At 43.2% G+C, this 11,511-nt stretch overlaps 1 protein-coding gene across 1 annotated transcript in view; it reads right to left on the reverse strand.

Annotated features, from left to right (window-relative positions):
• Window positions 1-11,511, reverse strand: part of Lpl (lipoprotein lipase) — a 22,525-nt gene that overhangs the window by 5,959 nt on the left and 5,055 nt on the right. Inside the window, exons 2-7 of the mRNA XM_055618914.1 lie at window positions 9,647-9,807; window positions 5,992-6,171; window positions 4,307-4,418; window positions 3,010-3,243; window positions 2,062-2,304; window positions 637-757 (exon numbers count right to left, since the gene is read on the reverse strand). Coding sequence (XP_055474889.1) covers window positions 637-757; window positions 2,062-2,304; window positions 3,010-3,243; window positions 4,307-4,418; window positions 5,992-6,171; window positions 9,647-9,807 — 1,051 coding nt within the window. The remainder of the gene's footprint in view (window positions 1-636; window positions 758-2,061; window positions 2,305-3,009; window positions 3,244-4,306; window positions 4,419-5,991; window positions 6,172-9,646; window positions 9,808-11,511) is intronic.

Here is an 11,511-nt window from a genome sequence, read left to right on the forward strand (position 1 = left end):
TCTATCTATCTATCTATCTATCTATCTATCTATCTATCTATCTATCTACGTATCTGTATGTTTGGATGCTGGGACCACATCCTAATGTTAGATAAGTGCTCCACCTCCCCGCCACATCCGTGCTCCATAATGTTAACTCTTTTTTTTTTTTTTTTTTTTTTTTGGGTGGGGGGAGGACTTAACCACTTTGTCATTGTTTCTTTTTCTTTTTTTTTTAAATAAAAGAAATAAAGACCTGAGATGTTGAAAGAAAACACAAAGTAGAGAGTGAACAAAAAAATAAAACAGAGATTAGAAAACAGTATTTTCTCACATGAAATGGTGCAAGATCTCTGTTATTGACTTCTTATTTCTTTTTCATCTTTTGGTATTTTGAAACAGGGTCTCTCTACATGGCTCTGGTTATCCTAGAACTCACTGTGTAGACCAGGTTGGCCTTGAACTCACAGAGCTCTACCTACCTCTGCCTCCCAAGTGCTGGTCTTTCAAGGCACCATACCCAGCTAAATTGTAATTTTTTAACTATAGTTCTATTTATGGGTTACTGTGCACTTCTGTTTCTCAGACCAAGGGCTTTGCCAAGGAGCAAGGCTGTGACCTAGCCACAGGCTGTTAGGTGTGCCCAGAGATACTCACAGGGTGAAGGGAATGTTCTCACTCTCGGCCACTGTGCCATACAGAGAAATTTCGAAGGCCTGGTTGAGCTGCCTGTCAGTCTCAGTCCCAGAAAAGTGAATCTTGACTTGGTAGTGGAAGACTGTAGGGAAAGACATTGGAACAAAGGCATGTCAGTCTTCATGGAGACATTATAGTTCCCAAACAGTCAAGCAATTCTGACCCATAGAAGACACCCACAGGTGTCTTCTGAGCACCCAAACAGGAAGTACACACATTGCGCCATCTGACTTGGCTTGGAAACACTTTCTGTTGGAAGTTTTCTTCAGTGTGGCCACTGTGCATGAAAGAGACCCACCTTGTATCTGAATTGCCAACCTGGATGGACTCAAATTAATAGCCAACCACACCCAGAAAGCTCTCCATGTTCTCCACTTACCTCAGCTACCTTATATTGCTACATCTGTACCAAGCATATTTAATATTTGCTTTCTGTTATTGCTCTGCCTTGTTTCTTCCCATTTCTTGGGTACTCGGTCTCCCCCCACCCTCACCACATCTCATTCTATTTCTCTCCCACCTGCACAGGCTGGTGTGTGGCACCGTGGATTCCTTTAAACCATCAGAAAAGTCCTGAGTTTGTCTTATAAAGCTAGGTCCTACTTCAGGCTGTCCTGAAGTAGGAAGTACACCAGGAAGCAGGAACTTGAACTTCCGTATCTCTTCCCTGTTCTTCCCCACATATCCCTGGGTCTGAAACACACCTGCTATGACTGTGATGGCATCACTCAGATACTGGTCTTTTATAAGCCAAGATTCCTATGCATAGTTTTTATTATACTGCAGTCTATTGAATGTGATTTCTCTTATGCTGAGACCCAACATTTTAAACTCTAATGGCAAAAGAGTGGCAAAACTGGGTTTTGATGTTACTTTGGATGTTTATTTTCCTGAAAAACATTTCAGTACATTTTGTTCTGATAACCTTTATTTAGCTATTTGTTTTAAGTGTGTATATGTATGTGTGTGTTTTAAGACAGGATCTTGTGGAGCCCAGCTGGCCTCAAACTCACTGTGTAGTTGAAGATGGCCTTGAACTCCTGATCTTCCTGCCTCTACCTCTCAAGGGCTGGGATTACAGGTATGCACACCTGTGCCAACCTCATAGCTCATTTTATAAGGAAAATCAGTAGCTAGTTAAATAAAAACAGAAAAACAAAACAGCCTGCAAATTCACAGCTGAGCACTGGGCTCTTGCTGGTGTCTGAGTGAAGAGCTAGATGGAGTGGGTCTAGTGAAAATCCCTCTGTCCCTCCCAGAGGCACAAGGGAGGGTTCAGGACTTAGCAACATCCTTCATTAACTTTATTCCAACAGATAGACTGAGTCCATGATAATAGAGATGGCACTAATTAATTCTCCCTCCTTCCCACAGCTTCCAACCAACCTTTGTAGGGCATCTGAGAGCGAGTCTTCAGGTACATCTTGCTGCTTCTTTTGGCTCTGACCTTGTTGATCTCGTAGCCCACATTGTTGCAGCGATTCTTTCTGCAGCTCAGGCAAAGCCCTTTTTCAAAGGCTTCCTTGGAGTTGCACCTGTAGGCCTTGCTGGGATTTTCCTCATTTAGAAGAGAGTCAATGAAGAGATGAATGGAGCGCTCATGGGAGCATTTCACCAGCTGGTCCACATCTGGACATGGAGACATAGCAAATTACAGTTCTTCAGAAATTGCCTTGCACTAGGGTTGACTTGGTATCAGACCCTCCATTAGGATGTGTTCTTGGTGGCAGCTGCTCAGCTCCCTCCATAACTGTCAAGTTGACTGTTGAAAGTTGCCAAAAACTTTTGACTCTTGCCATCTTATATTTATGTAGGTTTATAAGGCCATAATAGACAACATCGGAGGTGAATTTGATTCCCTCCAGCTTAACACAAGCTTCCCTTTATTGAAAATGTCTACTGTGCATATGTGCTCCTAAAAGCACAGTTCTCTAAACTGCACCATAAAGGACATAACTTTTCAATTGGTAGTAGAGAGGTCAGTGGACAGGCTTGGTCCTCACCATCCACCTTGTTCGAGACAAGGTCTCTTGTTTGCCATTGTGTGCCCAGGCTGCCTGGCCTGTGAGCTTCAGGCATTCTCCTTTCTACCTCCACCTCACTGAGGGACTACCAGGATTACAGAGAGACACTGGTGTGTCTGGCTTTTACATGGGTTCTGTGCTCTAAATTCAGGCCCTCACACAAGTGTGGCAAGTGCTTTACCCACTGAGCCATCTCCGTCCCCAAAGTGTGCATACCGAAACCATACACCATGGGGACAGTGAACAGGATACAAGGTCATCAAGTCCGAATCCCCAAAACTCACACTTAAGCGTCTTGTGGTTCACTCACCTCCCAGGCCCCTCTCTGCAATCACACGAATGGCTTCTCCAATGTTGCATCCTGGCTGGAAAGTGCCTCCATTGGGGTAAATGTCAACGTGCCCTACTGGTTTCTGGATCCCAATACTTCGGCCAGGTGACCCCCTGGTGAATGTATGTAAGACATCCACGAAATCCGCGTCATCAGGAGAAAGGCGACTGGGGGCCTCTGCGTACTCAAAGTTAGGCCCAGCTGGATCCAAGCCTCGGTGGAAAGAAAAGGCCCCATAGGTTTTAAAGTCTGCAGCAGCTCAGTCCTCAGGCCAGCATCCTGCTGGTCTGAGTGTAACTTACAGTCTCTTACACTCCTATCAGCGGCTTGCCCTAGCAGTTGGACCTTTCAGTGACTACGAGTCAAAATAAGTAGGCACTGCCCTTCTAAAATGGAATCTCTCTCACTCACTCCCTTGCTCTCTCACTCTTATTCTCCCTCATCCCCCCAGGCTAGCCTCAAACTCTTGATTCTCATGCCTAAAGTTCCATAATGCTATATTCAGAAGTATGCCACTGTAGCCTGCACATTTTAGTTCCCCTATTTTCCACCTTTCTCCGGGATGTTTCCTTTTTTGTTTGTTTGTTTGTTTGTTTTTTCAAGACAGGGTTTCTCTGTGTAGCCCTGGCTGTCCTGGAATTGATTTGTAGACCAAGATGGCCTTGAACTCACAGAGATCCACCTGCCTTTGCCTCCCTGAGTGTTAGGATTATAGGCATGAACCATCATACTCGGCTTCTCCAGAATCACTTTAAACACACACTATAGCTGCCGATGGCTTTGAACTTGCTGCCTCCATATTTCACGTGTTAGTATTACAGGCAAGCACCATCAGGCCAGTGATTTTTCACATCTAACGGCCTGATGTCTTCTTGCAGGTTATTTCTGAATCTGAGAAGAACTTTAATCCCTGATCAGTTCGTTTTCCTTCTATCCACAGCAAACCATTTATAGCCACTTCCTAGGTGACTGTCTTATTCCAAATGCTCTCTAGAATCAGTCCTTGTCAGTCTCCCTGGTGCTGACGTGAGAGAGAATGGCATACATGTGGTCTGCTAGCTCAGCTGGAGCAGAGGAAAGTGAGAACTTCCTCAGAGGAACGTGTGAGCCCTCCTACGCCACAGCCAGTAAATGGAGATCAGACAAAAGGCGATGAACCTAGGGCACAAGCCCCCAACACTGTGGACATGGGGACCTATTGAAAGTGCTCTGATTCTCTTTCAGAATGGTAATACAGTTGGATCTTGTGATGAATGAATTGGAAAATGCTTCTTACCAGTAATTCTGTTAACCTTCTTGTTGGTCAGACTTCCTGCCACACCAGCAGCATGGGCTCCAAGGCTGTACCCCAAGAGGTGGACATTGTCCAGGGGGTAGTTAAATTCCTCCTACAGAAGAATAAATGAAAAAAGTCTTGGTGTAGTTCTTGGTCGAACATCAACACCAAAACTGATAAAAATGAAAGTATTTAAAATATTTAAAATATTAGCACTACTATAAGTTAATTTTATACTGATTTAGTGTTATAGCTAAGAGACAAATATTCTGTCATATTGAGATTTTTTTTTAACAACAACTTAAAACTAGAATTTTTTTCCAGACATCTAAAACTGTATTTTTTACATATATAAATATATATACATAGTAAATGCATATATACTTTATAAGTGTATGTATAAACTTTTACGCATTAACTGCTTTTCCAAATATCCGGCACCCTGTCATTCCTTGAAGTTAGCCAGGCCAGGACTAGATCAGACAGAAGGAAATGGGAGGAGATCCCAGACACATGGCTCAGCTTTCTGCATCAACAGATGTGGTGGTTTGAATGCATGACCTCCATCAGCACATGTATCTGAATGCTTGGTCTCCAGCTTGTGGAACTGTTTGGGAAGGGTTAGGAGGTGTGGCCTTGTCACTGAGGGTAGGTTTTGAGGTTTCAAAAGCCTACACACCATTCCCAGTGTCACTAACTGCCTGTGAGCACCACACCAGCCTGCTTGCTGTCATGCTCCCTGCCATGATGGTCAAGGATTCTAACCCTCTGAAACCCTGAGCCCCAAATTAAATGCTTTGTTTTCTATGTTGCCTTGGCCATGGTGTTTTATCATATCAATAAAAAAAAAAATAGCTAAGATGACAAGAAGCTTGGAGCCCAAGGAGTGATCTGATTCTTCCAAGTTCAATTTTGTAACTAGCAAAACAGACAAGAAAAAAGCATTTGTTATGGTAAATCCAATAAACACAGCATTTTTTGTTGTTGTTGTTGTTTTTGTTTTTGCATTGAATTCTCTGGGTTAAATAAGCTGACTTTGTCAGAGTCCTAGCTTCTCTTTAGCTTCAAAATAATATTCAAAGTTAACTCCCAGAGTGTGGCCCTAAAGAGAAGGAAGTGGATAAAACCTGCAGGCAACTCCAATTCTGGACCCTCAGCTACCTCATGCCCTCTATGTCCCTCCCACTGTCCCCCTGCCTCCGTTCATCTCTGCCCCAAACCAGGAAGTTGACTCTATGGGTCTCAACACAATCACCAGGATCTTTCATCTACTCTAAGAGCCAAACACTGTTTTGTTAGAGGTTGGTAGAATACCAACCTCTAACAAAACAGAGTCAGAACCAGGATACCACACCCATGACAGCCAGATGGTAGAAAAAGAGAGCATGCTCTCTTCCCTCTGTCCTAAAAAGCAGGCTTTCGTTCATACTACCCACTTGGTTCTTAGTCCCAGCAGAGCTTTTCATTGAAACATCAAAGGACAGGGAGGGCAGGATGATTTATTGGATGTACAATCTAGTGATTCTTACCATAACATAGAAATGCCCTGTGAAAATCTGAAATGCTTCAGAAAACACCTTAGACCTTAGAGAAAAGGCAAGAAAATGAAATAAAACCCAGCCATCTGTCTAGCTCTAGTCAAGAGTTTTATCCTAAGCACAGAGGATAGCTTCTCCTTGTCTTACCTCCATCCAGTTGATGAACCTGGCCACATCATTTCCCACCAGCTTGGTGTAGCCAGCAGACACCGGATAATGTTGCTGAGCCCGATACAACCAGTCCACCACAATGACATTGGAGTCAGGTTCTCTTTTGTACAGGGCGGCCACAAGTTTGGGCACCCAACTCTCATACATTCCTGTCACCTGGAAAGGATAATACAGGATTTTTTTCTAACTATAATTCATTATAAATATGATAACAATCTACATGAAATGAGAAATTCAATTAAGCTAGGAAATATTTCCCAGGAGAGTCGAAAGGCCAGGCCTATCAGACATGTCTGTAATTCTAGCAGCTCTGGAGAATAAAGCAGGAGATAAGTTCATGACCTGCCTCAGTTACAGACTGATATCAAGGTCAGCCTTGGGGAACTCAGTGTGTCTGTCTCAAAAACAAAAGCAGAAAGAGGGCCAGGCTGTTGCACAGTGATGAATTGCCCAGCTTCCATGTGCTGAGCCCAAAGCTCAACATTCAAAGCCAAATAACAAGAGAAAGGGAGAGACTTTTAAAGGGACGCAAACACACTGCTTTTCTTATAAAGAATGGTTTGGTGTGTAAACCATTTGCTAAGCATGCTAGGGTCTGTCCCACTGCAGCCAAAGTAAAGCCTACTAATTCTCTGTTGAACTTACAGTATTGTGACAAGTGTGTTTAAAGGCAGCTTTTCACGGAGACCTACAAAAACCAGCCGAGAAACGGGAACCTCGGAGACCCAAACCCACTGGGTCCACTTGGAGTTTTACACTTACGTGACGAGTTCTTTCAGACTCCTGCTTTGTTGTTTTGTGTTTACTAGACTGAAATACCTAGACCTGAGCCTTGTTTCACTCCTTGCACCAGACAGACTGCACAACTTTTCACCTAGTTTCTGTGTCCTGTGTTGGGGCAAGGCCAGCCTGAGAGATATGGACTGTAGTTCTACCCCCTCTATTAATCAGTTCTGTAAACTAACTTCAGCTTTCCTGGACACCTGCAGCAGAAGGCTGGCACAGAATAGCTCAAAACTCCCTCATACGTTTCCATTTGTGACCAGTGTGGTTCCTGATCTCCACAACTATTTTAAGCATGGAGAGAAAGCAAAGAAGAAAAGGTACAAAGGTGATGTCAGCCCACTAAAAACCCCGTTAAGCCTCTTTGAACATGTCTCAGTCTGGGTTCAGAGTGTGTCTCGGAAGGAAGAAAGTGGACACGTGCAGACGGTGCAACTCTGGAACGCTGGTCCTAAGCACCTCTCTTCCTGGCTGTTGCACTGACTGTCTTTTGCAGCTCCCATGCCAGGTCAGAAGATGGTGTCATTTCTTCAGTACTGTTAACTGCAGTGACTCCTTCCCACCCCACAGAGACACCCAGCAAGTGCAAGGCCCCCGTGGGGGTCAGTGGCTCTCCTGATGTGACAGCAGAGGATCCTGACTTCCCTGAGTCTGTGCCCTTGAGTGGCCTGGTAGCTTATCTCCAATAAACTGTTTGCTCTAGGTTCTGTTGTACCTTTTTCTATATCAGTGTTTCCAAGTTAGGCAGTCTGGAAAAGGGCAAGTGACCAACCTACCTACTGTTGGGTACTTGTATTAACTCAGTAGCAACTAATCTGATTTTATGGTTCAACATAAACTATAAAAGAAGAAACAAAAGGGGGTTAAAGAAGCTGAGCACTTTTCTGTACCCAGAAAAGGTCTTGTTTTCTAGATTTCTCTTATGAGCCTTTGTCAGACAAGCCTCTGAACCAGAGCATGGTTTGACTGAAGCCAGCCTGTGTTTGCTCAGATAAGCCAGGCCCAGCTGGCTTTATTACGGTTCCAGATGAGGCAAGCCCCAGGTGATAGGGAAACACAGCCTGTCTGGCCAGCAACCTGGCCTGAGCCTTGTACCCAAAACACCAACCCACGTGACGTGAAGAGTAGGTTTCCTGAGGCAGTGCAACCAATGGCAGCATCTGGCACCGTGTCTGGGCACTGCTTTAGTCATTTCACCTTAGCGAGAGAAGGAAAGTCTCCCGGCCTAGCTGATACTTCCTAAAGCACCACATTCTTCCAGTGGTCAGAACGAGATGCGTGAGAGTAGAGATATATAGTTGCTTCTCGTGCAGAAAGGTGCTTATTTAGCTTAAACTTTTTGGGAAGTATAAAGGGCTATACTAGTTCAGTGCTATATTTGCACATCCAAATAGTCTCCAAACACCTCAAAGATCGTTGCCCTACTTACAGTTTATTTTAGGGACTTAGACTTTCACCATATGCTAAATACCATGCTAGGTTCACTCCCGTAAATGAAAGTCTTTAAAAAAATCTGTATGGATCCTGTTGCTGATATGTCCTTGGAAATTGTAACATCTGTAATCATAATGAGTACAATAACAAAATCACTTCGGTATGTTGGAAGAAGTGTCTGTATTCGATGTACATCACCTTTACCTAATTTTTCTCATCGGAATTCAGTGTCTAGCTATAGCATTCAAAAGGTGCATCCAACAGGAAGATGAGCCATCTTTAACCATCTATTTCATATAAATTATTTTTAATATGTAATGCAACCTGCTCACTAGGTATTAAAAATTGTAAAAGCAAATTGAAGTATTTACATAGAAATGGCATCATGTAAGCAACTATTTGGCATATTTGGGAGGGGCTATTTATGATTATTTTAAATAAGTAGTCTTAACCACAGCTTGTACTTTTCTTCCTATCCTTTTTATGTGTGTGCATGTAACTTGTATGTGGGTGTGTGGGGGACAGCTTGAGGTGCTGTTCCTCAGGAGCTGTCCACCTTGCTTTCTGAGATGGGAATTCTCAATCTGGAATCCACCAATCAGCTAGTCTGTCTTGCCAGGCAGTCCCACAGATCTCTCTGTGTCTACCTCCCTGGGATTATGAGAGCATGCCTCTGTGCCTGGCTCTTTATTTGTTTGTTTGTTAAGTGGTGGAATAGAACTCAGGTCCTGTGCTTGACAGACAAACACTTTATAGACCAAACTATCTCTGTAAGCATTTTTCCAGTCTTCTTCAGACAGTTCCTTGATAATTTCCCTTAAGTTTATAACTGGGGCAAATTGGAAGAAGAGGGGCCTTAAAGAAGTCTAATCCAAGCTGTTTGTTTTACATTATGTTAGTAAACTGAGGCCGAGACATGACAGATGATTTGATCACATCACAGAGCTGGAGAATGGCCAACAGGCACCTGAACAGCTGCTCTTCTGCTCTGGCTTTCTCTTACTCTCACAGGTGACCTTCAGGAAAGGGTCTCTGATGAATGAATGAAAATGGGTCAATGAAAAAAATCATTTCTTCATTCTGGGCGAGCTTATCCTGTGGGTATCAAAATCATGCCAGGCTTCCACTGGCTCCTGAACCAGTCACATGCCCTTATCCAGTGCTGAGAGGAACATCCTTTTCCACATCCACAGACACTTCAAGGGTAGCAGCCAGGACTGTGCTGAAATAAAGGTAAAGACCAGCCAAGGGAAGAGTTCATGAACCTGGGACTATAGGGCTTACCATGGACCATGATGGCCTCTACTCAAGCTTAGAATGAGACTGTCAGAAAGCAGAAAATACTGATTATGGGTTTCCAAAAGCAGGGATCTGGTTGACCCTAACCTACTCTTTCTTCCAAAACCACTCTTACCGTCCAGCCATGGATCACCACAAAGGTCTTGCTGCTGTGGTTGAAATGGCAGTTAGACACAGATTCTGCTACTCCAGGAATAAGATGGCATGTGTCCTCGGCTGTGTCTTCAGGCGTCCTTAGCGCAAATTTACTTTCAATGTCTGAAAAATCTCTTCCCCCTACAAAAAAGGAGATTGGAAGGATTATTTGGTTTTACTTGGGACTGACAGGTTTTAGACTCACAAGCAGTCAATGCCAACAACACTCTTGATTTTTCTAATGCAGGTTTTCAGAAATGAATAGGGGCATGTGCAAGCATGGACCTGAATCCAGAACCCACATAAATGCCAGGTAGGAGTGGTGACCTGCCTGTAATTCCAGCCTCACAAGACAGAGGTGGGCTCTTCAGAGCAAGTTGCAGGAACAGCCATATTGGTGAGCTGGGGTTTGATTGTAAGACCCTGCCTCAAAGACTAAGGTGAAAGTGATTAAGAAAGACTCTTCATCAACCTCAAGCCTCCATGTTCACGTGTACACATGTATATCTACACATATGCAAACATCATACACTGCCACACACACATGCACATAAACGTATTTATAAAAGAAAAAGATGTGGATTGGAAGAGAATGGCTGATGTCCCAGTGGTGACAGCATGGACAGAGATGATCTTCACTGTGAGTTAAGCAATCTGACTGCCCGCCTTTCTTTCAGCCCCCTTCCAGTTAGGGAGTATGTGGGTATATATTTAATTCAAGCAAGTGAACTACTATGTGGAAATTTCTTAATTTCATCGTTTCTCAAGTGACTTGGCAAAGATGGGAAAGAGAAGGTGACTGGCACTCATGACTACTTGTTCAAGTTCAAAGTTTATGCTCCTGGAGGACACTACCCATAGACCTTGTGTGGAGTGGGTCCTCTTACGTTTCAAGTTACTCCACTTTTTAAAAATGTATGATTATATTCATCTGAAGTTTTCCCACAACTCAATTAGACTCATTTGAAGAAAGGACTCTCCCCCATTATCAGAATTTTAAAGAAGGAAAGTCAGGAAGCTGAGGACGCCCTTGCTATTCTAACGGCTACACATGCTGTTTCAAGCCATTCTTGAGAGTGAAGAGTCCACAGATACCATGACATGGGTGAGCCATGTCAATACATCCCCCAGGGAGCTCTCCTCCTCCTTCTGTCCTCAGAATGTTTCCCACATAGTTAGAGCTTTAAAATTACAGCAAATCTTAGCTAGGTGGTGGTGGTGCTTTAATCCCAGCACTTGTGAGGCAGAGGCAGGTGGATCTCTGTGAGTTCAAGGCCAGCCTGGTCTACACATTGAGTTCCAGGACAGCCAAGAGAAACCCTGTCTCAAAACACCAAAACAAACAAATAAGTAAATAAATAACATTAAACCTGGTTGTAGAAGGAGCTTGTTTTTGTTCTAAGTCTTAAACTGGGTAAGGGAAGGTGAACGTAGATTTTAAAACTATTGACATATATCTAAATGCTGATAGCTCTTTTTTTTAATTTATTTATTTTATGTATATGAGTGCTCTATACATGCCAGAACCTGCATGCCAGAAGAGGGCATCAGATCATATTATAAATGGTTGTGAGCCACCGTGTGGTTGCTGGGAATTGAACTCTGGAAGAGCAGACAATGCTCTTATCCTCTGAGCCATCTCTCCAGCCCTCTTGCTGATAACTCTAATGATTATCTGTAGAAAGTAAAAAAATTGTTAAGTTGCTGATACAATCAGAACCTTTTCAGGAAATAGACCACAGAGGACTTAGAGAAAACTACTTATTTCTTGTTCAAGTTATAGACACAGCCCACCTAGTTACTATAAAATATATATATATATATATATATATATATATATATATA

This window comes from Psammomys obesus, unplaced genomic scaffold, assembly GCF_907164565.1.
Source record: "Psammomys obesus unplaced genomic scaffold, mPsaObe1.curated_primary_1811, whole genome shotgun sequence".
In the NCBI taxonomy this organism is placed as follows: Eukaryota; Metazoa; Chordata; class Mammalia; order Rodentia; family Muridae; genus Psammomys; species Psammomys obesus.